We start from the raw sequence: 26,678 nt of genomic DNA on the forward strand, positions 1-26,678 counted from the left end.
TATTTGATTAAAAAAAATTTACGTACTAATGCATTTCAATGTCTTGGAGTGTGCAAGAACTAAAGATAGTTCAGATAGATTAAAGATAGAACTATAGAAATAACACATAATTATAATCCTTCTAACAATAGAAATATTGAATCTGCTTGCGTAGTATAATATAAAATACTTAAATATTTTATAATTAATATTTTAAATACTTAAAATATAAAATAATGCAAAATGCTATAATAGTTAATCATACTCATTATGTCATGCCACACGGATGTCAGCTACAAATATATAAAGGGATAGTTCACCCAAAAATTAAAATTGTCATTAATTACTCATGTTGTTCTAAACCCATAAGACCTTTGTTCATCTTCTGAACACAAATTAAGATATTTTTTATGAGCTTTCTGACCTTGCATAGTAGGGCTGTAGTAAACGCCTCTCGTTTACTTTGAATGGAGTGACGTCAAGCGTTGCCGAACTGAATTGTGGGTCCCTCGCGTCGCTTCACTGGCGTTGCACGCGGCAGAAGTTGAAAACTTTTAAACTTTTCAAGCGCCAACGCAGGCCAGCCAATCAGATCGCCTTATGCAAATACCCTAGCGTAGATGCTCGCCAATCCCGTTCATGCAGCACCAGAAAAGTATGTGATTGGCTGTTATCACTATGACGGCTCTGGGCAGCACCAAGCTTCAGACACGCCCTCCGTCAAGCATTGATGCTGACGCCCCGTTGAAGCAGCGCTGCGCAGAATGATCACCGTATGACATCAAAGTACCGCAAGAGCGATTTGAATGCATAGGGTCCGACTGCTTTCTTATCGCTCTCGTGGTACTTTGATGTCATACGGTGATCATTCTGCGAACTCGCCTATTGACTCCGTTTAGGTCTGCCGCCTTGTTACACGTCACGTGAGTGACAGCGGAACGTGGCCAATGAGGGAGAGGAGAAAAGTGATACACGGAAGTGAATCGCCCTCATTTAGAAATGAGATCGCATTTATGTATGAATCGAAATCGTGATTTTTTTTTTTCGATTAATCGTGCAGCCCTACTGCATCGACAGCAATAAATTGTTGAATAAAGTTATTTTTATTTGCACACCAAAAGTATTGTTGTAGCTTCATAAATGACAGTTGAACCATTGGTGTCACATAGACTATTTTAATGATGTCCTTACTACCTTTCTGGGCCTTGAACGTGTCAGTTGCGTTACTGTCTATGCTGGTCAGAAAGCTCTCGGATTTCATCAAATATGTTTATTTATGTTCTGAAAATGAACGAAGGTCCTTACGGTTTTGGAACAACATGAAGGTAATTTGACTTTGATTGACTGACTGATTTTACTGACTGTTGTCCAACAGGTTTCCTACATAGCTGTGTTAGTTTCAAGTCTTCTCACATAATAGCATAGTTTAAATAATCATTTAGGTTTAAGTAGCTGTAAAATGTACACTTAGCTGGTTATTATCATAAAACAAACCACTTCTGACTAAAATGAGGGCCTAGTTTACCCAGTTTATTTTGTGGAATTGACCATCTTTCTGTACATTAATCCTTCCTTATTTTGCATCTAAAGCCTTCAGTGTAACTGTGTGTGTGTTACAGAAGCCTCAGGGTGTGCTGTGTATCATTGATGAGGAGAGTCAGTCCCTCAGGCCATGTGAATTCAACCTTTATAAGCGACTGCAGATACAGCTGGATTCCTCCGGTTTGGAAGCCGTCTCCCTCACAACCAAGGATGGCAACGGGAATCCCCCACCCAAAGACCAGGGGCCATCGTTTACCGTCACTCACTATGCCGGCAAGGTGGGTTACGGGAAACTGGGAGTTCACACATGCACATGCTGAGTTCACAGTCATGTCCTCAGCCGGAGTCTTACACACAAACACTAACCCATAGTCACACACTTCCGAGAAGCCCTCTGGAGAGTCAATGCACTATGTCATGCTGAGCGTGAGGGCTATTATTAGCGCTGGACTCATGTGTGTTTGTGTGTCCTGTATTGCAGGTGACCTATGACCTGACTGGCTCACTGGACAAGAACAAGGATGTTCTTCCCCAAAACATCTTGTTTGTTATGAAAAGTAAGGATTGGGGAGTTTTGTGTTCTAGTCATCCTCTATATGGTCCAAAAACTCACTATGGTAACAGCAGCTCCCATCAAAATAGCTTAGTTACTAGAGTTATTGTTACTGTAATAAAAGAAAAGGAAATTACAGGACATCACTTATTAATTCACTACCATACAAACGTTTGGGGTTTGCAAGATTTAAAAAAAAAAAAATAATAATAATAAATAAAAGATCTGCCTTTATGCTCACCAAGGCATTAAAAAAATATATAAAAGAATACAGTAAAAACTGTAATATTGTGAAAATATTATTACAATTTAGAATAACACTTTTCTATTTTAATAGAAAATATATAATCTCAGTATCATTACAATATATATTACATATATATATCAAAATAGTATCATTTAATACTTCTATAATTTAAAAATAAAAAATTTGTAACATTAACTGTAACACCTGTTTTTTATTAGTTTTTTTTTTTTCAAAAATCATGGCTCGTTTCCAAAACCTTTTGATCTACTTAGGTAGCATTTTAATGCATCATAAATGCATTTCTGACACCAAAATGCTGCTAAAAGCCTGCCTTTTAAAATACTTCCTTGTCAGGTATTCTTTGCGATATTATTATTATTATTATTATTATTATTATTATTATTATTATTATTATTGTGAGAAATGCATTCCCACAATGCATTGCCTTGAGTTCAAAATATGCTCCCAAGTTGTTGAACATTTTGATAAATGTTGAGAAAAGAACAGGTTGTAACACTACACCTTAAAGTACTGTTAAACATAATTTAGTGTAATTATAAATGGATTATTTTATCCAATATTTGTTTGTGCTCCGCTTATTAGCATATAAGTTGGTAGCTTCACAACATTCTAACTTTATACTGTTAAAATCAGTGAGTCAAATCTTTTGTGCGCTTCACGTAAAGCACATTGTATGTAAGACAAAATTAATAGTGTTCAAAATAATTTTCTTGTGTGGTTAGTTAGTAGTGTCACTACTTAAAAAGTTACTTCCCAGTGTTGTGGTCATGTGAACTGTGATCTTAACATTTGTACCTGCTGCAGAGCATGTCATGTACGTTTTAGCGTTCACCCTCTATACACCTCCTCCTCTCCCCACGTTAAGCAGGTCAGAGGTCAACATGAGGCAGGAGCGTGTGCACACGTAGAGATTTAAATGGGGTGCTGTTATGTTGTTTGTGAGGGTGTTCGTGGGGGATGGGGTAAATGAGGGGAGACAATTAGCTCCGGCGCCTGGCGTAATTAAGCTCCAAACGTGTGTAGCCTTGTGTTTATTTTCTCTCTCCATCTCTCTTTTCCCCCCTGAGCAGCAAGTGAAAACGTGCTCATCCATCAAATGTTTCAGTGTAAGCTGACTCAGACGGGCTCATTGGTTCCCCACCACCAGCGACTGAAGCTCTGCGGGCCCAAAGGCACTTTGCTTAACAAGAGCACTACGCTAAATCCTGCCAGAGACGCCAAGAAATATGTGGAACTGAACAAGGTACCTAAATACACCAGTGGAACCTTCACAGCCTATTGGCACAAATTAAATTTTTAACATCTTTATTTATAAAGTATCATATTAAAAATATGTATTTGTTTGTTTGATTTAAATAAATATAATTTTTTTATAAATGTAAATTTTACTATTTGTATTTATTTGTTTGTATGTAAATATTTTTTTCTAATACATTTTAATTATACATTATTTTTATTTAAATAACTTTTTCATAATTTGTTTTAATAAATGTTTATATAATTATTTAATAAAAAATGCATAAATGTCTAGTTCTTTCATGAAACTATAGATGGCGCAGGCTGATGGGTCTTAACGTAACTGATGATATTCACAGCACAAGCTTGATTGGTTCATGTTGCATACACAGCCAATGTGCTTGCTGCTTTACATTTAAATGGCTGGTTAGCATTCACTAGAACTTTTTGCAACGCACTTTCAGAGTTCCTCTGAAACCCTCCACCTTCCCCAGCTCCACCTGTATACATGTAGATCTGCTACAGGTTATTATGCTATTTGTGCAGCAGCAGTATTTCTTAAAAACTCACAGCACCGTATTGCTGTATGCATTGGCAGCAGCAAGTTCCTGTACGTGCTTGCAACAGAAGCAGCAATAATCTACAACTACATATATAACCAACAGCAGCAGCAATTCAGTAGCAGATCTATTCCGACAAGACCAAATGTGACCATGGACCACAAAACCAGTCATAAGGGTAAATTTTTCGAAATTGAGATTTATACATCATCTGAAAACTGAATAAGTAAGCTTTCAATTGATGTATGGGTTGTTAGGATAGGTCAATATTTGGACGAGATACAACTATTTGAAAATCTGGAATCTGAGGGTGCAAACAATCAAAATATTGAGCAAATTGCCTTTAAAGTTGTACAAATGAAGTTCTTAGCAATACATATTACTAATCAAAAATTATTTTTTGATATATTTACAGTAGGAAATTTACAAAATATCTTAATGGAACATGATCTTTGCTTAATGCCCTAATGATTTTTGACATAAAAGAAAAAATCAATAATTTTGACCCATACAATGTATTTTTGGCTATTGCTACAAGTATACCCCAGCGACTTCAGACTGGCTTTGTGGTCCAGGGTCACAAATATATTAACATTGTCATATCCATTACCATGCTAAAATCGTCCGAGAGTTGTCATGACAGAAATGTATTCATTAAAAACACAACAAAACAAAAAATATATATATTTTTTATTATTTTATTATTATTTTTTTCAATTATTTATTTGTTTGTTTGCTTGCTTGTTTTTTTTTTCTTTGTTTTCCTTTTATTATGACATGTTTTTGTTGTGACAAAAATAGTAATACACCAGTGGAACCTCATTTTAAATGCCCATTTTTTTACTTTTTTTATAAAATATCTATTTGTTTTTGTATTTTAATAAAATGCATCTTTTTAATAAATATTTTATAAATACATATTACTTATTTCTTATTTTATAAATACATTATATATTTATTTTTGTGACAACATTTTTTTAATCTGACAAAAACAACAATCATTCATTAAGAGACAATTCAGCATTGGATTTAATGTGAATTGTTTGATTATAAAAACATTCAGCAAGGCTTGGAATATTCAACAATAGAAATAAACAGTGCTTTTTAATGTGCCGTTTGGTCATGCACATGGGCTTCCCTCAGTCTGCTGTGACAGATGTTTCAGTGCTGCCATTAAGTCAGTGTGACTTCACTATCCTCCATTATCGCATGCGATGAGGATCATATACCACATGACTCCGCCGCAAACATGACCAGACCAGCCAGAACAAACTTTTCACGAGCTGTAGTATTTTTAGCTTATCGAGCTTGCACTGGGATGTGACCTAAATTAGACAGCGTTACCCTAAATACATTCTGTCCATTGATCAGCTTTCCACAGCCAGATATCCCATTCAGAGAAAACACAGGGCTTTAACCGACTGCGTCACACAAAGCACAAACATACGCAGATGCGTCACTTGGGGTGTTTGCTCTCCACACAGCTCTATCTCTGCAGCATTTCTCAATCACCCTCCTCCCTTTCCTACTCTCCGTCTGTTTCTCTCACAGACTCCGTTTGTATTTCAGTGGTGTGCAGTTTCTCTGTTCACTCTCTCTCTGTCACAGCCATTAGTTCTTAGATGACTTAGATGAGGGTTTAGATGAGGGTTTTGTTAAACATTTAACTTAAAATCCAATTGTGTATTCATATTTGTGTGTGTATAATAAATAATCGTGCACATGTTGCATCCAATCAAATTGTATTGCATAGAGAAAAAAAGAAGACGCTTTGCTTGTTTAGGGAAAAAAATCATGCAAATGTATAGGTTCAGTAATTTCATTTGTTCCCTTGTTTAATTACCTTATTAATTTCTTGCCACGTTTTATAATTCAGTCCCTTGTTTTAGGTCAGCCGTGGTCATGTTGTACTAATTTGTTACCTTGTTTTAGTGCGAAGGAAACGAATTAATTTGTCATGGCCGCGATTGACCTAAAATGAGGGAACAATTTAATGAAACATGGCCTTGAATTAATAAGTTGCGGGAGTATATTATTAATAGTTATAATTCAACACAACACTTTTTACGCTGATTAATTTGTTTGAACATAATCATATCTCTTGCATCCGTTAAGTTTCAGACAAATTAAATGAAGTATCTTTCATTCATAAAGTTTTTAACTCACTGGGTTACTGGAAAATATATTCCTATATAATAAGACAATTTTAAGTTGAAATTCCAGTATGTCTATAAATCTATTGCGAGCAGTGCTCTTAATGGTCCAAAATAATCCTTCATTTTTTTTATTCAAAATATTTTATGTCTTATGATTCTGAGGTAAAATATGACTGATACATGTTCTTGAGATTCACCCTTGAATTTTGTAAGTCACATTTGACCATCACTTTCTTCCATTCTGCCTTGCCTTATTCGGCTCCTTTCTTTGTCTTTTAATCATGTGCGCCATCTCTCCTTTCCTTCTCTTCTGTCTATATTCAGGTCAGTGTGTGTGTGTGTGATTGGCTCAGTCTTATGTAAGACACACAGTACATGAGCCGCTGGCACCCCTGGTTACCCACATACCCTGGTTTTACTCTCTTACATAAGCAGTGGTTCAGTTCTCCTAGAGAGACAGTAATATGAAGTAACATGATGAGATCCTGCTGAAGCACAAATAAGTGGTTTGGTTAGTTTGGTTTGCCCTTTGATGAGAGAAACTAGATTAGATTAAAAAGTTGCACCAGGTTTTTCTTTTTTTTTCTTTCTTTTGTTGTGTGTCCTGAAAATGAGTAGATTTGGTGTGGTGGCGGCGTTTTCTGGGAATCAGGACACCCTGAAGAGATTTTGATTTAAAGCAGCAGTTTGCTGTGAAATATAATCATTTTCTTTCCTACTGAGTAGCTAAATGACTGAGCCGTGTCATCAGCGCCTGGCCTTTTTTTCCACCAGAACAGCTGTTTGACTAAGAAAAAACAAATAGTCTCATTTTACACTGCACAGTTTGAACTGCGTTTGTTTTTAAAACAATATTATATCACCTTTTAATTGCTTTAATATGTCACTTGGGAAAATATATTTTGATTCTAACACTAGCTGTACTGAAAACAACAGTTCTGTCTGTCTATCTGTGTATCCGTCCGTCTATCTATCTATCTATCTATCTATCTATCTATCTATCTATCTATCTATCCGTTCGTCCATCCATCTATCTATAGACCCACAATTTATGGCAAGAGTAGTACAGAAGTTTTTTTTTTTTTTTTGCGTGGGGGCTAGTTAGGGGATTAGTTGTGTTGTATATACTCTACTACTCTATATGGAATGATTTTCCAGACTATTTTCGAAAGGAATTGCAAATTGTATTTTCAATTGCGTTTTCCACATGTGGGTGCATAAATTGTGACATAATCCAAATGCAATTGCATTGCTTTCGCGAACGCACAGTGACTGCCACATTTCAAATGAAAAGTCCGTTTGCAACTGTATTTCCCATGTCTTACGAGCTACGAGCCTGTCATATTTAAATAGCAATATTAATTACCACATTTTCCTTTTCACTTTCTATGCTTCTTGCATGTAACCTGCCGAACTCAAATGGAGTCGCAATTCCTTTTGCATTTGAATTTCCTATGTCTTCACAGAAAGCTGTCAATCAATGTGAGTGGGCGGGACTATACTAGGGGGCGTGTTTGTATTGGGTGAAGTAATATTAAAAATCATGTGTATCAACAGTGAGAGATGTCGAGATGGGTGAAAAGCGTTTGGGTAATAGTGAATATTGACCTATTGTGCGTACCGTTGTTGCTCCCACTGTTAGCAGGGTATAATCGCTGCATTTGGGGTAAAAAATATTATTATTATTATTATTATTATAAAAAAATAACGTATTGTTCCAGGAAGGTTTTCTGTTTGTTCACACAGGCACGAACTGATTGGCAGCTGCCTTTACCGATTACCAGCATTGATCAAAGCATTCGGCACAGTCGTCTGTGAGCGATGTCACCTCCCAATACAAACACGCCCCCTAGTATAGTCCCGCCCACTCACATGTAAAACATGTACATTGACATAATAATCTATGCATAATATACTGTAATATTTACCAAAGGTTGCTGCAAATAGCTGTAGTGAAGCTGTCATCTATCCTGCTTAAACTCATTCACTGCAGGCTTGTTTGCAGGGACGGCTTCGCTACTGTTCCAGACACTCTTGCTTACCGTTCTGCGCTTTGTTCAGCGCTGGTTTGGAACTATAGAGAGCTCCACAAACCACGTGATCGCAACTCTGTTTTTCAATGGCTCTGGCTTTAACTCAAGTGCTACATGTTATGATTTACACCACATTAAGTGTGCCAAAACTGTATTTAATATTTGAATTTTGTATTAAAACTTACTAAATTTGTAAGTTGAGACTTTTTCAAATCACAAGCAGGGCTGCCAATATGGCATGAGATTTACATGGGCAGAGTGAGAGCGTGAGACAGAGTCTGGGAGCGTGCGTCTCACGCCAAATGCGTAAGCGTTGGCAACCCTGCTTATGGTTATTAAATGTCATGATAACTAACATACAGTTCTCTGATGCCGGATTGTACTATTGTGGATGGGCCATAAAGCAATCCACAGATGCTTATCAAGAAGTTCAGACAAAGTCCCTTTAAGGCAAGTCATGTCACTCGGCGGCCATCTTTGAAACGCCTCTCGAGCATGCAAGTGCAGCTCTTATCTCTTTGAATGAGGAATCATTAAATTCTCCAAAACTGAAATCTGACTACAACTGTATAATAAATGTTGTTTATTTTGCTCAAATAGCGTTAAAAAAGCTTGTTTTTCAGGCTAGGTCAGCCAGTGCGCTGGAGGAAAAAAAGCTGCATTAAACTTATATATTTTTTTTTGTCATTGAGCCATATACAAATCATTTTTATTTTAAGGCTGTTCTTTTGAACTTTCTATTCATGAAAGAAACCTGACAAGACGAATTAAAAGAATGAAAGCTGTATGAGTCAATGGAATCGAGACAAAAACTCAGACTCAATCATAGGTGAACTATCATTAAATCACCACCTCAATCTAGAGTGACTTACTGTGTGTTATTTCCCAGAACAGACCCCCTCCAGGGTTAAAAGGGCACAATGATCATGTAGCAGAACTATGTGTGTAACTTTCCAGTTCCTGAATCACCTTTTAGTTCAAATTAAGTTTGCTGCTAGACCATTTGAACTTATTTTCCACCAGTGACTTAAATACAATCCATGTAGAGATTCAAGTAGGGGATGTCCTGCATCAGGGTTATCAGGATGACCTGCTCTGCTTTGTATTATGACCTGCTGACAAAGGAAAAGCATAGACACAGTCAATCTTTAGCAGAAATATTGTTGTCAGTATTTCCTATTTGGGTGATAATACAGAAATCTGTGTGTATATTATTGTATGTTTTTGTTTGTTTGCACTTGCATGATTCATTCATAGCTCTCGTACAACTCTGTTGCCATGCCAACATCATCTTAAAAGGGCATGAAGATGAACAGTCACATCTAGAGCACATCTCCTCCTTCCCCTCTCTACTCTCTCCTGATATACAGTAGCCTCGCTAACACTAAAGCCGCTCTTAAAAATGCATCAATGTCATTGCATTAGGAAATATGAAAGCAATTTAAAGAAAGAGCGCAAGCACACTGTAAGCAAAACATTTTAGGGAAGATTATGAATTATAAAACATAAAATTGTTGATACAACAAACTATCTGGACTTTTTCTGGTCAAATATTTAGCACTGCGTTATGGGTTTTGCCCCCACAATTAAAACAACATATAGTCTGTTATAGTGTTATAAAATCTTATTTATTTGCATTAAAAGCTCTCAGAATTTCATCCTACTGGCCATATAAATATCAGCAACTGCATGTACATCATTCATTCAATCATTCAGTTTGGGCAAAATTGAGTTTGAGTAAAATTATTATTATTTTTTTTCTCTTCGCGTATAAGCTTCATATTCTCAATTTATCATATAATATAAACCATAGAGCCTAACTGATTTGTCAAATATAATATTTATTATTATTATTATTATTTTTTTTTTTTTTTGGGGGGGGGGGGGTGCAGGCTTTAAAGCTTTTGTTAGGTGCCAGGGGGTAAACAGTAAAAAATAAATAATAACTAATGAAATTAATTAATTAATAAAAAGCTAAAAATAGTACACTTTCATTTATTTATGTATTTATTTATTTAATTAACAGTCCTAACAGTGTACTTTTTTTTTTTATTTTTTTTTTATTTATTTTTTTTTTGCCCTGCAGCTCCTGAAGAAGAAGGGAGCGATGTCCTTCCTGCAGCGACTGGAGCGTTGTGGACCGGTCACTGTGGCAGTGCAGCTCAGGGTAAGTCCACAATAGAACCACTGCCAGCTCCCAAACCAACCTGACCTGAGCCAACCCGGCCCATCCAGATGCTCATTGTGCTATGTGGATTTAACTTCCTGTTTCCAGATGTATTGGACCTCCTAAAAAAGCCTGCAGGCTCACAGAACCAAAAAGTTGCCTGACATCTAAACATTATAGATCTGCCAGGAAGACACGTCTCAAAGGCACGTGTTTGGGGTTTGAACAACAGGCTTTAGAAGAAGTGTTGTAGTGTTCTGCCAGTCTCGTAGGCCCAGTGTGGTTAGTGGGGAGGAAGGATTTTGGCCTGCTGATGTTTTAGTGATTAGGGTGGGTGATTGTGGATGGTTGTGGATTCTGTATGAATGAACAGCAGGCTCACTGTTACTGTGGGAGAGAACAGCTCACTGCTGGATTCAACACACCATGATCTTATATCTAGAGGTGCCAGTTGTGAGGAATTCTGGTTATTTTTGCAACACTGATTTAAATTTTTAATAAAATTAAATATTAAACATTTAATATACAAATAATCTTACATGATACAGTGTGTTAGATTTGTTAGATAATTTAGTTGATTCGGATTTTTGTAAATGAATGTTTAATTTATCTCTCATCTTGAAATTAAATATACATACACTATTGTTCAAAAGTTTGGGTTCAGTATTTATATAACTTGATGCTTTTATTCAGTAATGACACAATAAATAAATATATATATATATATATATATATATATATATATATATATATATATATATATATATATATATATATATATATATATATATATATATATAAAAATAAATAAAATATATTGGCTGTTTATTAGTACATATAAAGCACCAATTCTGCCTGACCATATTCTGCATCCCTAATCCTAAATTTAACATCTACCGTACCAACTGTTAATAAGCAGCAAATTAAAAGTTTATGGAGGCAAAAGTCAAAGTTAATGGTTTGTTAATGGTGAGAAAAAAAGTGTGACCATATACAGTATTATGTATAGCATATTGTATAGCATGTATCCACATTGAGTGAATAATGCAGAGGCTTACAGCAAATCAGTACTATACAGTTACATGTATGTACAGAATGTGCTTATGCTCACACGTTCTACACTGCGTGACCTGATTTCTGCACCACAGCATGTAAGGGGTTTTGCAGGGGTTTATGAGAAGAGCACACAGTGTTGCTCTCTAATCTGTCCTCTCTGTTCAGGGCTGATTACATCATAAAGCACATTCAATGCACGGTGCTCACACAAACACACACATTATTTATCTACGACTAAATAGCTCCCAGACGAGAGCAGTAGAAGAGATGTGAAATCCTTCAACAATAATAAATAACATCTAGTCTAATGTGTTTTTCATTAGGGTTCGCCCTCACGGAAAGATGGAACGGTCGTAATTGGCAGCTTTTTTCGTTTATTACTTTGAATGGGTGATTGTATGTATTATTGACTGCGGCGCCCCATCTTTCCCCATCTCTTTTCTGTCGGTTGGCGTCAGTAGAAATATCACATGATGATGGCAGGCTCATTGCCGGCCGTGCTGAGTCAGCACAGGCTCCTTGACCTATGACATCATCATTCGCACCCTACGCTGTCCCTCGCATATGCGTAAACATATAAGTATACTTTGGGCTTTACAGAAGTCACCCTGAAGTTTTAAATCTGAAAGTGCAGCATGTATAAAGTTACTGTCTCTCAAAAGAAAGTGTCGACTCTGAATCATTGAAACAAGTCTGTTTTAAAACTAATCCCAAGCCGTTTCATGTTGACTTCAACATGAAACATTGGCATATTGCCCGCCCACTTTTTTAAAAAGTTTTCACGTTGGTCTGAATGAAAATGCAAATTCATTCTTTGCCACTAGGTGCCTCTTTTGGAGCATTAAAAATAGCTGTTTCCCTGGTAACGGCTGTCCACAAAGCAGCACTAAGCTCACAAACACTGCTTTAAATGAAATCGACCAATCACCGCAGATTAGCGTCACACAAAGGAGGGGTTTTGAAAAATGAATTGTTGAACTAGTCGTTTGGGAGTCGTTGAGCAATAAGGTAAAAATAAATGCATATTAACACAATGAAAGTGTTTTTTGACCTTGCATGCATGTCAACCTGTTGTTGGGGACTCTCAGAACCAAAATATGATCCTTTCATAACCCATAATAGGGGCACTTTACTTCAGACAAAACATCTTCCAAATGGAGACAGGAACTAACAATTAGAATTTGTATTGATCAAGTCCTAGACGTGATCGTTTACACCTTTTTGGGAACAGTTGGTAATTTACATAAGACACTGGGAAATAGCACACCCTCTACAGTGAGTGAAATAAATCTAAACTCGTTAAGATATGCATTTCCTTTTAGTCTTCTATTTGTAAGATTGAGACCATTGTACCAGTCGACCTGAGACGATTCAAATGATAGCAAACATGACTGTGAATATCACTTGCATTCATGTAGAATATTATATTTATATTGCTGACCACTCTGAGTAAGCGAAGTGGAGGGAAGATGGGTAAGGGGAAGGAAGGAAACTAATGCATAGGTGAAAGAGAGATTTTCCCACCTATTCTCTCAATGAGATGTAGAAACAGATGTCTGTATTTTAATACACTGTGTGTGTATTGTCCATATCTCAAAGCGTCTGAGGTTCTGTAAATCTCTATATAATCTCTATATAAAAATAAATGTCTATATAACCTATCAGGTTTGCACTGAACAATATGATGACCAGAACATGGATGCACAGTAGTAACTTCCACATTAATTGTTTTCCCATAGAAAAACATTGTAAAGAAAATGCTTAACATGTAGTTTAGCTCATTGCATTCATGTTCTGGGCTCATCGGCTTCCTTTCACTTTTAATAATGTGTATATCGAATTTGATCTTATATCAATTAGTACTCATGTTAGTGTGTTTTAGAATTTCTTACTGTTTTTATTGATTTAAATACTCTTCATGTCTCCATGCCAGTTACATGACTAAAAAAGTATGAATAAAAGTTAGTTTTGATCAATGCTTGTCATTCAAGAGTTACCGACATCTCTAGTGCAAAGGAGTACAAAGACATTTTTATCACTTGGATATTGATGAAGTGGATTGGGTAAAGAGCATCGTTCAGTGGATTGGGTAAAAAGCATCTTCCAAATACGCAAGTTTGAAGTTTGACCTCCATAATATGTAAGACTGACCTCTGTGACACAAATGGAGAAATTTTGAGGTGTACTGGTCACTCTTATTCTTCTTATTCTGGTTCTTACTGTGAAGCTGGGCTTTTAAAAGTGACCAAATGAATGTCTATATAACCTATGCACTATATTTCAAGTCATCTATATTTCAAGTCATGGCGGTGATGGCGCAGTGGATAAGACACATGCCTTTGGTGTGAGAGACCCGGGTTCGAATCCACTGTGAGACACCAATGTGTCCCTGAGCAAGACACTTAACTCCTAGTTGCTCCAGAGGCGTGCGACCTCTGACATATATAGCAATTGTAAGTCGCTTTGGATAAAAGCGTCAGTAAAAAAAAAAAAAAAAAAAAATCTTAAGATGCTAGTCACATTCACAACTTGTATGGTACTTTCATTATGCTTTCTTATATTTTAACCACTCCAGTCCCCATTCACTTACATTATATGGAAAAGAGTTGCTTGTTAATTTCAACATATCTCCTCTCTTCAAAAGTCATACCAGTTTGACTTTGACAACATGACAGTGTTTAAATGATTTGAAATCAAAATGTTATTTTTTGACTGAACTGTTTCTTTAAATCCGGTGTACAGGTTTTTAGTGCAGATATTGCACAAACAGAAAGGTTCTGTCTGGGCTTTCTTGTAAGTGGTGACAGATGGTGAGAGGAGGATGTACCATGACTCATGTTGCTACAAAAATGGAAGCAAATAGGTGTCATTGAGATAAATCTGAATGTAACATTACATAAACAACAGGCTTACCTGTCTTTTCCTGCCACTCTCTCTTGTTCCAGAACTCTCTGTGTGAGATCACCAGTAAGCTGCAAGCGTGTACGCCTCACTTTGTTCAGTGCGTCAGGCCCAACAACGCCGGAAAGCCTGACGTGTTCGACAGCTTCCACGTGTCCTCACAGCTCCAGTACGTGGGGGTTCTGGAGATGGTCCGCATGATCCGGTATGGATACCCGGTCCGCCTGTCTTTCACCAGCTTCCTGAGCAGGTGAGATCCTCAGCTCTTCAACTGGGCATTGATGTGATTTAAAAAAACACTTTTCACAGTAAGATAGGGTTCAAATAGTTTAAATAAGAACTTTTACATGTGTTAAACCCAATATTCTAAAATATATTATATATAAATTTAATTTTAAAGACATTTATATTTTTATTCAACAAGAGTGAATTAAATTAATTAAAAGTGACAGTAAAGACATTTATAATGTTACAAAAGATTACATAAATGCTGTTCTTTTGAACTTTCTTTTCATCAAAGCATCCTGGAAAAATTATGGGTTCCACAATATATATATATATATATATATATATCTCTTCAACATAAGAAATGTTTCTTGAGCACCAAATTAGCATATTAGAGTGATTTCTGATGGACCATGTGACACTGAAGACTGGAGTATGATGATTTAAATTATTTAAATATGAATAATAATTAATAATATTTAACAATATTATAGTTTTATTGTATTTTTATCAAAAATAAACTAATCAATTCAATCAAACTACAATAGAATATCATATTTTTGACATAATTAGTGCTCAGCAGAATAATCAATAATAATATTTATATATTTATTTACTTAATGTTAGGTCAATTTAATGTGTTGAAAATGTAGCATGTTTTGCTTTTCCTGTTGTCTGTTTTTAAATCATGCAGTGCATATTCTAGTATGTTTCCCATGAGAACCATATATATTACGTGGATACTAACTGAGGTCAAGACGTCTGTTAAACTCTATTTCTGTGGACATATAGTTATGTTTCTATACGCTCGGCACAAGAGGTTTTTCCAATCCATTTCTGCCACCAGGTCAAATGAGGTAAAGCGGCATTCCTGCTGGAAATATATCGTTAGTGCACTTTCACAGACGCTGATATGTGTCTGCCTGAATCGAGCTGTCTGCGCTATATGCTTGAGATGGACTTTCAGTTCAGCTGAGGTTAGGCAGAAAGTATAATACCGTGTGTGTGCTGAGGGCAGCGTCTAGGGTGTGACACTGGATTCACGCCATGATTAATGCTTGTAGGCCTCAGTGGGAACTGTTTTTTTTGACTGGCCATTTTTCTGATGGGGTGATAATGGGGCAGTTTTGGAGAGGATGAAGTGCTCTCAGATGGGTCATCCTGATCTCAGCTCAACTTCACATGACTGGAAGAGAGAGAAATGGGATAAAGCGTCAAAGAGAAAGATTGGAAATCGGATTGAAAAAGGGAGCAGATTGTAATTTCATGAAATCTTCCCCGTGCTTTTTCAGAAGATGATAAAAGTGCTAGCAAAAATGAAAGAGGAGCAGGCTGTTCCTTCTGTCAAGCAAGGGTTCAGTGTGACTCTGGCTTCGTCTTCCTCGGGAACACAGTGCCTCATCTTCATGTCATACTGACACCCATAGAATAGGCTGTTCCCGCTCTTTGCACAAACCAGACTTTATTTTAGGGCTGGAGAGGCTCGTAAATTTCCCACTCCATCTTTGATGCTTTTTCTCTCATTTCATTCCTCTGTCATCCTTAAAAACTTTACATAGTTCACAGAAGGGTTTATTAGTTTTTTTTGTCTTTTTGTTTTTTTAGTTTTCAAATTTACATCAGTTTTCAGTGTCGCTTTACTTATTTTCAGAAACAGTTATTTTATGGAAACATTTCAATTTAATTTGAATGCATCTAAAGTCCAATTCGGGCGGTAATTGTTTCTCATATGGACGTCTGTAAAAATAAATTTACATCAACTCCGTGATTAAGACTCATGGATTCAGACAGCGAGTGAGTTCTGTGATCCTGCGAGGAACGTGCTGCTCACATGGCCAGTCACATGATTGTCTGCTGTAAATAAAATACATTTTATTTACCAATGTATTCTTATTATTGTGGAAAATGTATTTAAAAAATACTTATGTAAAATGTCAAATGTATTATAATATATGCTTGGAATAATAATAGTGTATAATCCTATTTATTATTTGATTTGTTTAAATCTGTTTATAGGAAAATACGCGCTATAGTTGTATATAATTATACGCGATATCTGTTTATAATACACATTTTAAAATTGTATTGCATACCTGCTTTTGCCATATTAAAGACTCATTTCGAATGTTTATGTGCTTTTCTTCTCTTTCTGCTCCCAGTTGCTGCGGTGGAGCAGTTATTAAGTATTGTTCTTTTAAATACTTTCCAGCATTTTAGAAATAAATGTGTATGCAAATTACACCGAAGTACAACAGTTACCGTACGGTGTCTGGGAGTGTTCAAAAAGGGTTTAAACGCTGAATTTTGAATCGATTTCTTCTCGTAAACTCGGAGATGTGGATTCGGACGGCAATTAAATCACTACACAACCTTGGTGTTTGTCAAAAAAAACAGTAGGTAATTCGACTGGGGATTTTTACGGGGGTGGTGAGAGAAAAACACAGATGTCCTGGATTCAGGCGGCTATTAAATCACCAACTATCTCCTGTATATGGTGAAAATCACTTACGTCCCCCTGAGAAACAATTACCGTCCGAATCGGGCTTAATTTTCAGTTTTAGTAAGTTTTTCCAGTGTTTATGTATTTTCTATGGAAACAGGAAGTTTAGGGAGGACATATCAAAGTCAGTTTTATTTTACAGTGAAATTACTGTACAATATTTATTTTAAAAAATATGTAATATATTATTATAATTCATAATAGCAATAGTAATTATTATTATTAGTAGTAGTAGTATTGCTATTGTTTTATATATTTTTCTTAAATATTCTCTTTTTTTTATTTTACAGTGAAACTACAATACAATATTCATTAAAACATAATAATAATAATATAACTTCATAAAGAATTTGCTAGGCAAAGATCTGTTCTAGGCATATGACGATGTATGATGTAAATAATTTTGAAAATAAATAGCCAGTTAAGTCTTAATATTTAAGTATTTGGCGCTGTGATGAGCACCATAGTGAATACAAAAATCTGAATGGCTATTTAAATAAACATTTTAGAAAGTGCTTTGTTTACTGGGTTTCCGGGGTAACAGCTGTATTTCTGCTGTTCAGCGCCATCTGCTGTCAGAGAGTGCAAGTGTGCTTTCATCCAGAGCGTCTCGCACACGTTCAGCCATGCACTTCTCATCCGTGCTTGTTTACATCAGAGTGCGCATGCATACAGTGGTGTTGTGTATTGTTAGCAGTTGATGGGAAAAGTATTCTTAAAATGCATTCAAAAAAATTTGTAATTATTCATAGTATTTTGATGTGCCCACGATAACAATACCGAATACCGGCATGTCTAATCTGTGCATTTATATAACCTGGTGTCATGCGTTAAACATGAGATCCGAGCCCAAAGTTGAAACGCATCCGTCTAGCCCATGTTTACATGGAAAAACAATGGAAAAGTAGTGCAGTGGAATGGAAAATCACTTGCCCCTTGAGCTTTTCCTCATCGCTGTCTCTTTTCTCCTGAGTGTCTTCCTCACGGTTTTATCATTTTAGATTACTTAAGTGTCTGATTTTCCAATCTCCTTCTCCACTGTTTTTCTGACCAGCATAATTCAGTGTGCTTTCATTAGATCTCACACTGCTCTTTCTCTCTCGCTCAGTAAAGGATAAAAGGATTACGGTAACATTCCTGTGCGATAATGAATCGGGACGCTGCTGGTCACATGACACTGTAAGTTTCCACTACCTGGCTGTAAACATCATGAATCTTTCAGAAAGAGAGAGCCTATGAGAGAGAAGGAGAGAAGGACCACGGACACTTTATCCTCAGAACATTTTAGCTCCCAGACAGCAGCTCGTGTTGACTCTGGATTAAATGACCCAGACATTTGTGTTTAGACTGGGGATAAAATAGCTCAGATTCTCCCATGATTGTAAATATTGTTTTGACTACATGAAATGAAGCAGATAGTCTTCTGATAGGCATGACATTGCTATTTTTGAGAGCCTTTTAGAAGAGCAATATGTCATCGTAGTCACATGTCACCTGCTCATTTGCATAAAGTGAAACTTTTCTCTTTTGCAGCAAATGGTCTGTGTGAGACATATGCTTTCCCATTATTTGAGTCGATCCATTCTCACATTCCCGTGATGTGCTGTGTTTTTCTGTGAGCGCATGGGTGACGTGGTGCGGTTTGTTTTTGTGTGAGTGTATACGTGTGTGTGTGTTAGCATCACAATAATGCTACAGCGGGCCAGACAGGGTGAGAGGCTGCCGATGGGATGCAGGCAGACGAAGGCCAGACGATTGTGATGGAAATTTTGGGCTTTTGGAGCTGGAGGTTGTCTGAAACGTAGGTCAATTTTCTTGGCCTTTCGTGGGGGATGCTCTGTCAGCATTCTGTGTGTGTGTGTTTGCTTTATGACTTTCAAGCTGTTTGTATATGTCTTTGTGTGGGGGGGGGGCAAGAGCTGTAGAACCCTGTTTGTGTTTTTGAGTCTTATTTGCTGATGTTTGTCTATATCTTAAATATGTGTAACACATAACACGCAATCTGATTGTTTCTGCTTATTCATGCCCCTGTCACGTTATATTTGTAAAAATGTCAGTGTTGATACTTGATTCACTGCCTCAAAAACAAGCCCAAATCTGAAGCCATCTGTCTATCAAAGAAACAGCCATTTCAACAGACATTGTTGCAAGATTCAAAAAAAGATTTTTGTGTGTGTGTGTCTTTAAAAAATGATTTATGTGAGAACAAATTCTGTAAAAGATTTAATCTAAGATTTTTTTTGAAGAAGGTTGTATTTGTCAATGTCTGTCCGAGACAGGGAGGTCCAAAATTACACTGGATGACTCAATGAATATATGGAGGAGAAAAAAAAAAAACATTGTCCAAAATTATCTGTATCTGTTTTTCATTTAGATTTTTTAGCATCTCAAACATGCATGCATAAAATTATCACTGAAATCAACCTTGTTATTAGACAGATTATTGTACATTACCTTAAAGAAAATCCAAAAATATTGTTATTATTACTTTCTATTTTTTTTTTTTTTTTTACAATAATCAATCTTAAATGAGATGTTTCTGTCAAACATTTCCAAGTTATTTATCTCATTAATGTTTTAAAGTTTGGGAAATTATTTAAAATAATTAATGTTTTACACACTGTTTTCTACGGGTGCTTTTCAGTGTCATGTGATCTGTCAGAAATCATTCATGCTGATTTGATGCTCAAAAAACATTTCTTATTATCAATGTTGAAAACAGTTGTGCTGCTTAATAGTTTTGTGGAAACGTGATATGTTTTCAGTGTTCATTGATAAATAGTTGATAACATTTATTTAAAAAAAAAATTATCAAAAACATTTATTAAAAAAATGGTATTGTTTTATTTTATTGTATGTATATAGTAAAAGAGAATATATATATATAATTTAATTAATAATTTAATAATTAAATGAACTAATATATATATATATATATATATATATATATATATATATATATATATATATATATATATATATATATATATATATATAGTTCATTTAATTATGCTATTTTATGTAGATAGAAAAAAAAAAATCATACAATTTTATATTATTCATATCTGACATATTTACCACCTCTCGGGCATTCACACATTTCTGTTTGCACTGCCCAGAGCAAACAACGCACGGATCGCTACAAACAATTTCCCCTTTTGTTGCACCATGTGCCAGTCTTTGTCCGAGTGCACGTGTGTGTCGATTTTCTGTTGACTTGTGGGTAAATAAAGAAGTGAAGCCTTGGATAAATGCAGCTTTGTGTTTGTTTATGATGTGGAGTCATGTGTACCCTCCATCCAGCACGTCTCTTCCAAAGACGCCTTGACTTCCCGAGGCAGAAAAGAGGCTGCGAGTCACAAAGAGCCCATTCACAACCTCCAGCGCCTCCATCAAGCCATTCATGAGCATGTGTGAGGGTGAAGGGAAAGTTATTATATTTTTGAATGGATGTTAGTTTTTACATGTGACGTGAGATCGAGAAGTTCTTGGATGATTTGATCCTTTGAGTACAGTATTTTTCTTCTCTGTCCTCATGGTCTTTATGAATGAATTGGGGTGTGTAGCCTGAGGTGTGTGGTAGTCTCTGGCCCAGCACTAATGAATATGACAGGATTATTTATCACGGTTAAGATGAAACCTCAGGACAATCTACTCATCCACCTATAAACGCAATGCAGCATCCTCAGCGTATCACACACCACAGCACACACAGACTCGGAAACAAATGCGTGGATCTGAGTCAGAGTAGACGGTTTAATTTGATGTGAATCAAAATGAGGCAGTGAGGGATTGAAGTATTCATTACCATGTTCTTAAAGGGATAGTTTACCCCAAAATTAACATTCTGTCACCAGTTGCTCATCCTCATGACTTTTCATTTGTGTTCAAACCTGTATGATTTTCTTTATTTTTAGGAACAAAAGATTTTTCGTAAATGTTTGTCCAAGGCAGCGGGATCCAAAATTACACTGGATGACCCGATGACTAAGGGGACGAAGAAAAAAATATTGTCCAAAATTATCTATTGTTTTCCAAAGAAGAAAGAAATGCACACAGGGTTTGCAGTGACATCATTTAGATTTTTTTTTTAAGCAACTTAAACGTCTAAAAATAGCCATTAGTTGTAAAAAAAAAAATTATAATAATATTATAATTATAAATATTATTGGTGAAAAAAATTGTTATCTAGTAATTTATTTTACAAGAAATTTTCTCAATGTTTCTAAAATTTTAAAGTTTGAGGTCAGTAAAAAGGCAAAAGATCACAGCAAAAGTGATTTTGAAAGAAGTCAGAACTCTTATGCTTGCCGAGGGTGCATTTGTTTGATCAAAATAGAAAATATTCTATAATAATATTGTGAAATTATTTTATTATTTTAGCAGTTTTTTTACTGAATCAACTGGTTTTCAAGTAGTTTTGGCCACCCTTTAGCAGGGCAGGCTTGTCTTAGCTGATTTTTAGCTGTTTTTTTATTTTTATTGAATCAACTGTTTTTAAAGTGGTTTTGGCCAATTTTTAGCAGGTCAGGCTGGTCTTTGCTGGTTTTAGCTGGATAAAATAGAAACATGCTAGTAACTTGCTAATCATGCTAGCAACATGCTAGTAACTTGCTAATCATGCTAGCAACATGCTAGTAACTTGCTAATCATGCTAAAGACATGCTGGTAACTTTGCTAATCATGCTAAAACATGCTAGTAACACCTTAGCAACCTACCAGGGTACCATAGCAACCACCTAGCAACACCCTAATATTACCTTAGCAACTGCATAGCAACTACCCTGAGTACCCTAGCAACCGCATAGCAACACCTTAGCAACCACCCCAGGTACCATAGCACCACCCCAGCAACCACCCCAAGTACGCCAGCAACACCCTAGCAACCACCCTGAGTATCTTGGCAACCACCCCAAGTACCCTAGCAACACCATAGCAACCACCCTGAGTACCATAGCAACTGCCTAGCAACACCTTAGCAACCACCTCGGGTACCATAGCACACACCTAGCAACCACCCCGGGTACCTTAGTAACCGCATAGCAACACCCTAGTAACCACCCCAAGGACCCTAGCAACCGCATAGCAACACCCTAGCAACTACCCCAGGTAACCTAGAAACACCCTAGAAGCCATCCCAGGTACCCTAGCGATCTATTTTTCTGTGTCTGTTCTTCAGATAGACTGTATTGCCTTTAAACAATACAGTCTATCTGAACACAGACCCCCCCCCACATGATTGTAAAGCGCTTTGGGTGTACGGCAATACACAATAAATGCGCTATATAAATGCATCATTCATTCATTCATTCAAACATTCAAACTTTAATCTTTAAAACTATTTTATGTATTCCAAACTACTTCAAACTGAAAACCTGCAAACTTCAAGCTTTTAAAACTTTTACAAACTTTCTGGCTAGGCTTTTTCAAGCCAACAAACTTTACTATCTAGTTATTGTTATTATCATTAAGTTGGCTTGAGAAAGCCAACTTACTGAAATTCATCTTAAACTTATTAAGTTGGCTTGAGAATCATATTGCAGCTTGCATGTGCAAAATTTCTTCTCAATCTGAAAAGATCCTCATAACATTAACCACCAACTGGCTCTGACTTATTCATTTCATCTGGTTTATTTTTTTTACACAAACACTTTTGTGATATTTATTTTATTTTATTTTTTTCACCTAGTGAGAGGCTTTAATGGATAACAGCTGGGAACAGGAAACCCTGCAATAATACACTGATTTACATAAGGCTCTCTCTGTACCTTTTGCGGGTTTTTTTCTTCGTTTTTTTTTCTTAGTATGCTCAGCTCCGGTACTTTGAGAGGTATAGAAATTTGATTTATGCATTAATATACATGCTCATACACGAGTCCCTGTTTTTTTTCCTGGCAGCAAAAATGCCGTCAGCGGTTCTTATCGCCATAATGATGCTCAGAATAAGAGATGATGGTCTGTTGTCATTGTCGCTGATTTATTGTGGCTATTTGCTGTGAATATTGAGCTAGATCTCCCCCCTCCCATAATCCCAATTCAGAGCTTAACTGCCAGGCAGTCGACCCTGTTGAGTTCATGTGACTCAATCCCCAAAGGCCCTACAAACTGTGAGGGCATCGATAATTTTCATATTCATATGCAAGAGGTCTTTGGTTTCCCCTGGCTCCCTTCATGGTCGATGACTCCTGTGGGAAGCCGTGGGTCTTGGTCATTGAAGAAGGGTTAGGGGAAGTTCAGAAGCACCAGGCTGCTGTAAATCACATCGAAAGGGAGACGCTGAGTTAATTTGGCTTAAGACTTAAGCAAGTGTTTGACTGAGAGCATGGAGAAGCCCCCCAATACACTACATCCCTACAATCCCACCCTCCCATCTGTTCACCATGTGGCACTTGACCAAAGTATGTGAGCTGTGTGCTCGGTGGAAACGGTGAGGGTATTGTGTAAATAATTTATTCATTTTTGTTAGTCAGGATGTCAATTTTCACCCTCGCATTAAGATTTCTTACATCACGAATTACGGGCATGACACTTTAATGGTCCATAATGCAGCTGCGTATGAGAAAGTATTCACCACATGTTTAATTGTGTTAATAGGCAGGCAGAACAAAAGATCAGTTTTGTGAAGTATTATTGGAAAGTGACATCAAAAATGCAGAATGTTTTGGGAATGAGATGTGTAAATGCATACATGGGACAACAAAAGATTTGCTGTGAAATTTAAAAATATTAAAAATGTGTCACATATCACATGCTTTTCAGAACATGATTATCATGATGTCTAAAAGAATTCACAGTAATGATATATCTATAGAATTTTGGGGGGAGGGAGTCTCGTTTTCATCTTCCATTTCTGACAACATGATTTTTGTGCAGCAGTCATCGTCATCTTTTTATTTTTCATGACGGGTGGCAGTCGATGTGGTAACATTCATAAAATTTAGGCAAAACTTTTAGCAGAAAAAAGGTTCCATTATCAATACTGTAGCAATGAATAAATCACTGCTCACACAGAAGTAGCTTTCAAACCAAGCAGTTTTGTGTTTGTCAGCACTAAAATTTGCATGATCGATTTGAACATGAGCGAAATCTGCATAGGGAACTTTTTCGCCCCCTGCACGAAACTCCAAATTTACACCGATTCCTATTGAAATGAATGGACTTCACCTGCAACAGTAAATATGATCCAACTACTATGTTGTTTCAACCATATATAAATTGCACTGGATTATTTATGCTTTATCATATGTATCATATTAACATATCAGTATTTCATTTTTAAACAGTTATCATCAATACTGGGATATAGTAAGACTCAATTAGTAATATCACTCTCTCCTCTCAGATGTTTAATCCATATCAAATTGAAAGCAATCGTATCATCGTACTAATGCATCACTCTTGCAATTGTATGCAATTGGAATTTATTTAACATCCTTTGTCTGGAAGTTCATTATATAAAAATTCCATATTGAAAGAACTGTACAATGAAGCATAAACTGAGACCAATTTAGAGCAAGATTTCATCAAATGAGAAAATGGATAACCTTGAGTAGAGCTTGTGTGGAGTAATTGTATAGGCTTTCATTATTATATAGACCTTGATTTATTTGTATTTTTTTTATGATCTGAAAATGCACATTCACTTACTGAACCTAATATTGAAAAGCAACAGATTGAATTCAAGATAGAAAAGCAATTGTTTTTTTTTTTGTTTTTTTTTAGATGCAATTAGCATGGATCCCGCATGCTTGAGTTCTTCCTTTGTGAATTCCTATAGTCTCGTTGATTATTAAACACCATTCCCTTGCCCCAGATGTCCATAACGCATAATCCAAATGCACAAACACACACACACGTGTTCGAGGGGTGTGTCTACAGCTTACCCTCTCGTGCCACAGATGCTTGGTCCCTCTACTCCAGAACAATGCAGCAAAGCTCTCCAAGTTTGACCTTTCTCTGTGAATGGTTGTCTTGCCAACAGCCACCGCAGCAGATGCTGAGAAGTCTTCCAGACTCTGAAACCCTTTGACCCTTGAATTGCATCTCTCTGTGGGTTTTCCCACTGAGGGAGTGAAGCTGAATGACCAATTAAGAAGTCCTAGATGGTTATTGCATTTGAAAATCACAGCCCTGTTAAACAAGGCCAACAGGAAAGGGGTAGTCCTTATGGTTCATGCAGACAGCATTCCCGTACAGGCATTAGTGGCCATCATGCTATATCGCAGCAGTAATGGGCTCATAGAGTTCCTCTGCAGTTGAGTATGTGGGTGACAATGATGTTCTGTGGGTTTGTGGTGCAGATACAGAGAGCTGGTGGATACCATTCTCACCGACAGGAAGAAAGCATCCGCAGAGGAGAAGTGCCGCCACATTCTGCAGCATTGTAAACTCCAGGGCTGGCAGGTGAGTTACCTAAGACGTCTACAGAGCTTTAGGGAAATGTTCATAGGTGACGGATGCTCTGTTCCAAAACTAGTGAGCATGGATTACAGAGACTGGATTTTAAGGCACCGTAGTCTAAGGTAGGCGACATAATTGTGTTTTGAGATACCTTATATTTTTCCAAATTCTATACCATCATCACATCTAGCCTTTGCAGAGAAAGCAGTTCTAGGATGTATTGACAATATCATTAAAATCCAAGGTGGCAGTTGAGCGATTTTGATTCTTGATCTTAATATTAATCTCATATTCCTTTTAATACTGCTAAGCAAAGATTGAGTTTAAAGATGTACTGTTTTATACAACATATGCAGTATGTGTGCGTTGTGTTTAGTTTAGCATCATGCTATTATCAAACTCTGTTGAACTCAATTGTAAGTTGAGACTCATGTGATGTACTGTTATTGGTTATTAGGTTATTTATCAATTATGATACTCTCTTAGCAGTCATTTGTCTAAACTATAAAAAAGAGAATCTAATTTACTCAATTTTTCTTTTTCATGTTTCTGCTAAAGAAAAGATTTTAGGTAAAGGTCATACATGGAATTAAGTAAAATGCATTTTAACTCGGTTAAGTAAAATGAACAAATTGAATACATTTTCTTTTAATTTATTGTAATATTAATCATAAATGTTTACTTGCCACAGTACTGACATTAACAGTAACGTTCATTGAATGAACCCACCAACACCATAATCTTCATATAACCATCATACAATCTAACCACAATCTCCACAAAAACAAAAATGTCCCAAGTAACTGAACATTAAACACAAACGGGTCTTTCCTTTTATGCAAAAATTCATAAAATAACACTTAATTTTATTATTTTCTACCCAATTCAGTCCTATGTAAAGCATCTAAAAATCTGTCTATGCAGTTTCAGTCAATGCAATAACGATTCAAAAGTGGATTAAGTAAACTTTAATTTGACATTTAAGTGGGCTGTACGAAATTAAGTTGTGATCAAATGTTCAGCAATTGTGTTGCTTTAGCTGATTTCAAGTAAACTGAACTAGCAGCAAAAATCTTTTTTCCTGTGTATATAGGTAGTAGGC

The 26,678-nt window shown here is 36.3% G+C and overlaps 1 protein-coding gene across 1 annotated transcript in view; it reads left to right on the forward strand.

Moving 5' to 3' along the window:
* Window positions 1-26,678, forward strand: part of LOC306876065 (unconventional myosin-XVI-like) — a gene marked incomplete at its 5' end in the record, with an annotated part of 160,745 nt that overhangs the window by 102,104 nt on the left and 31,963 nt on the right. The window contains 6 exons of the mRNA XM_079426974.1: window positions 1,599-1,799; window positions 2,003-2,078; window positions 3,413-3,585; window positions 10,414-10,494; window positions 14,496-14,701; window positions 25,477-25,579. Of these exons, the coding sequence (XP_079283100.1) occupies window positions 1,599-1,799; window positions 2,003-2,078; window positions 3,413-3,585; window positions 10,414-10,494; window positions 14,496-14,701; window positions 25,477-25,579 (840 nt within the window). The remainder of the gene's footprint in view (window positions 1-1,598; window positions 1,800-2,002; window positions 2,079-3,412; window positions 3,586-10,413; window positions 10,495-14,495; window positions 14,702-25,476; window positions 25,580-26,678) is intronic.

The sequence above is a fragment of the Barbus barbus genome, assembly GCF_936440315.1.
Source record: "Barbus barbus genome assembly, chromosome: 10".
In the NCBI taxonomy this organism is placed as follows: Eukaryota; Metazoa; Chordata; class Actinopteri; order Cypriniformes; family Cyprinidae; genus Barbus; species Barbus barbus.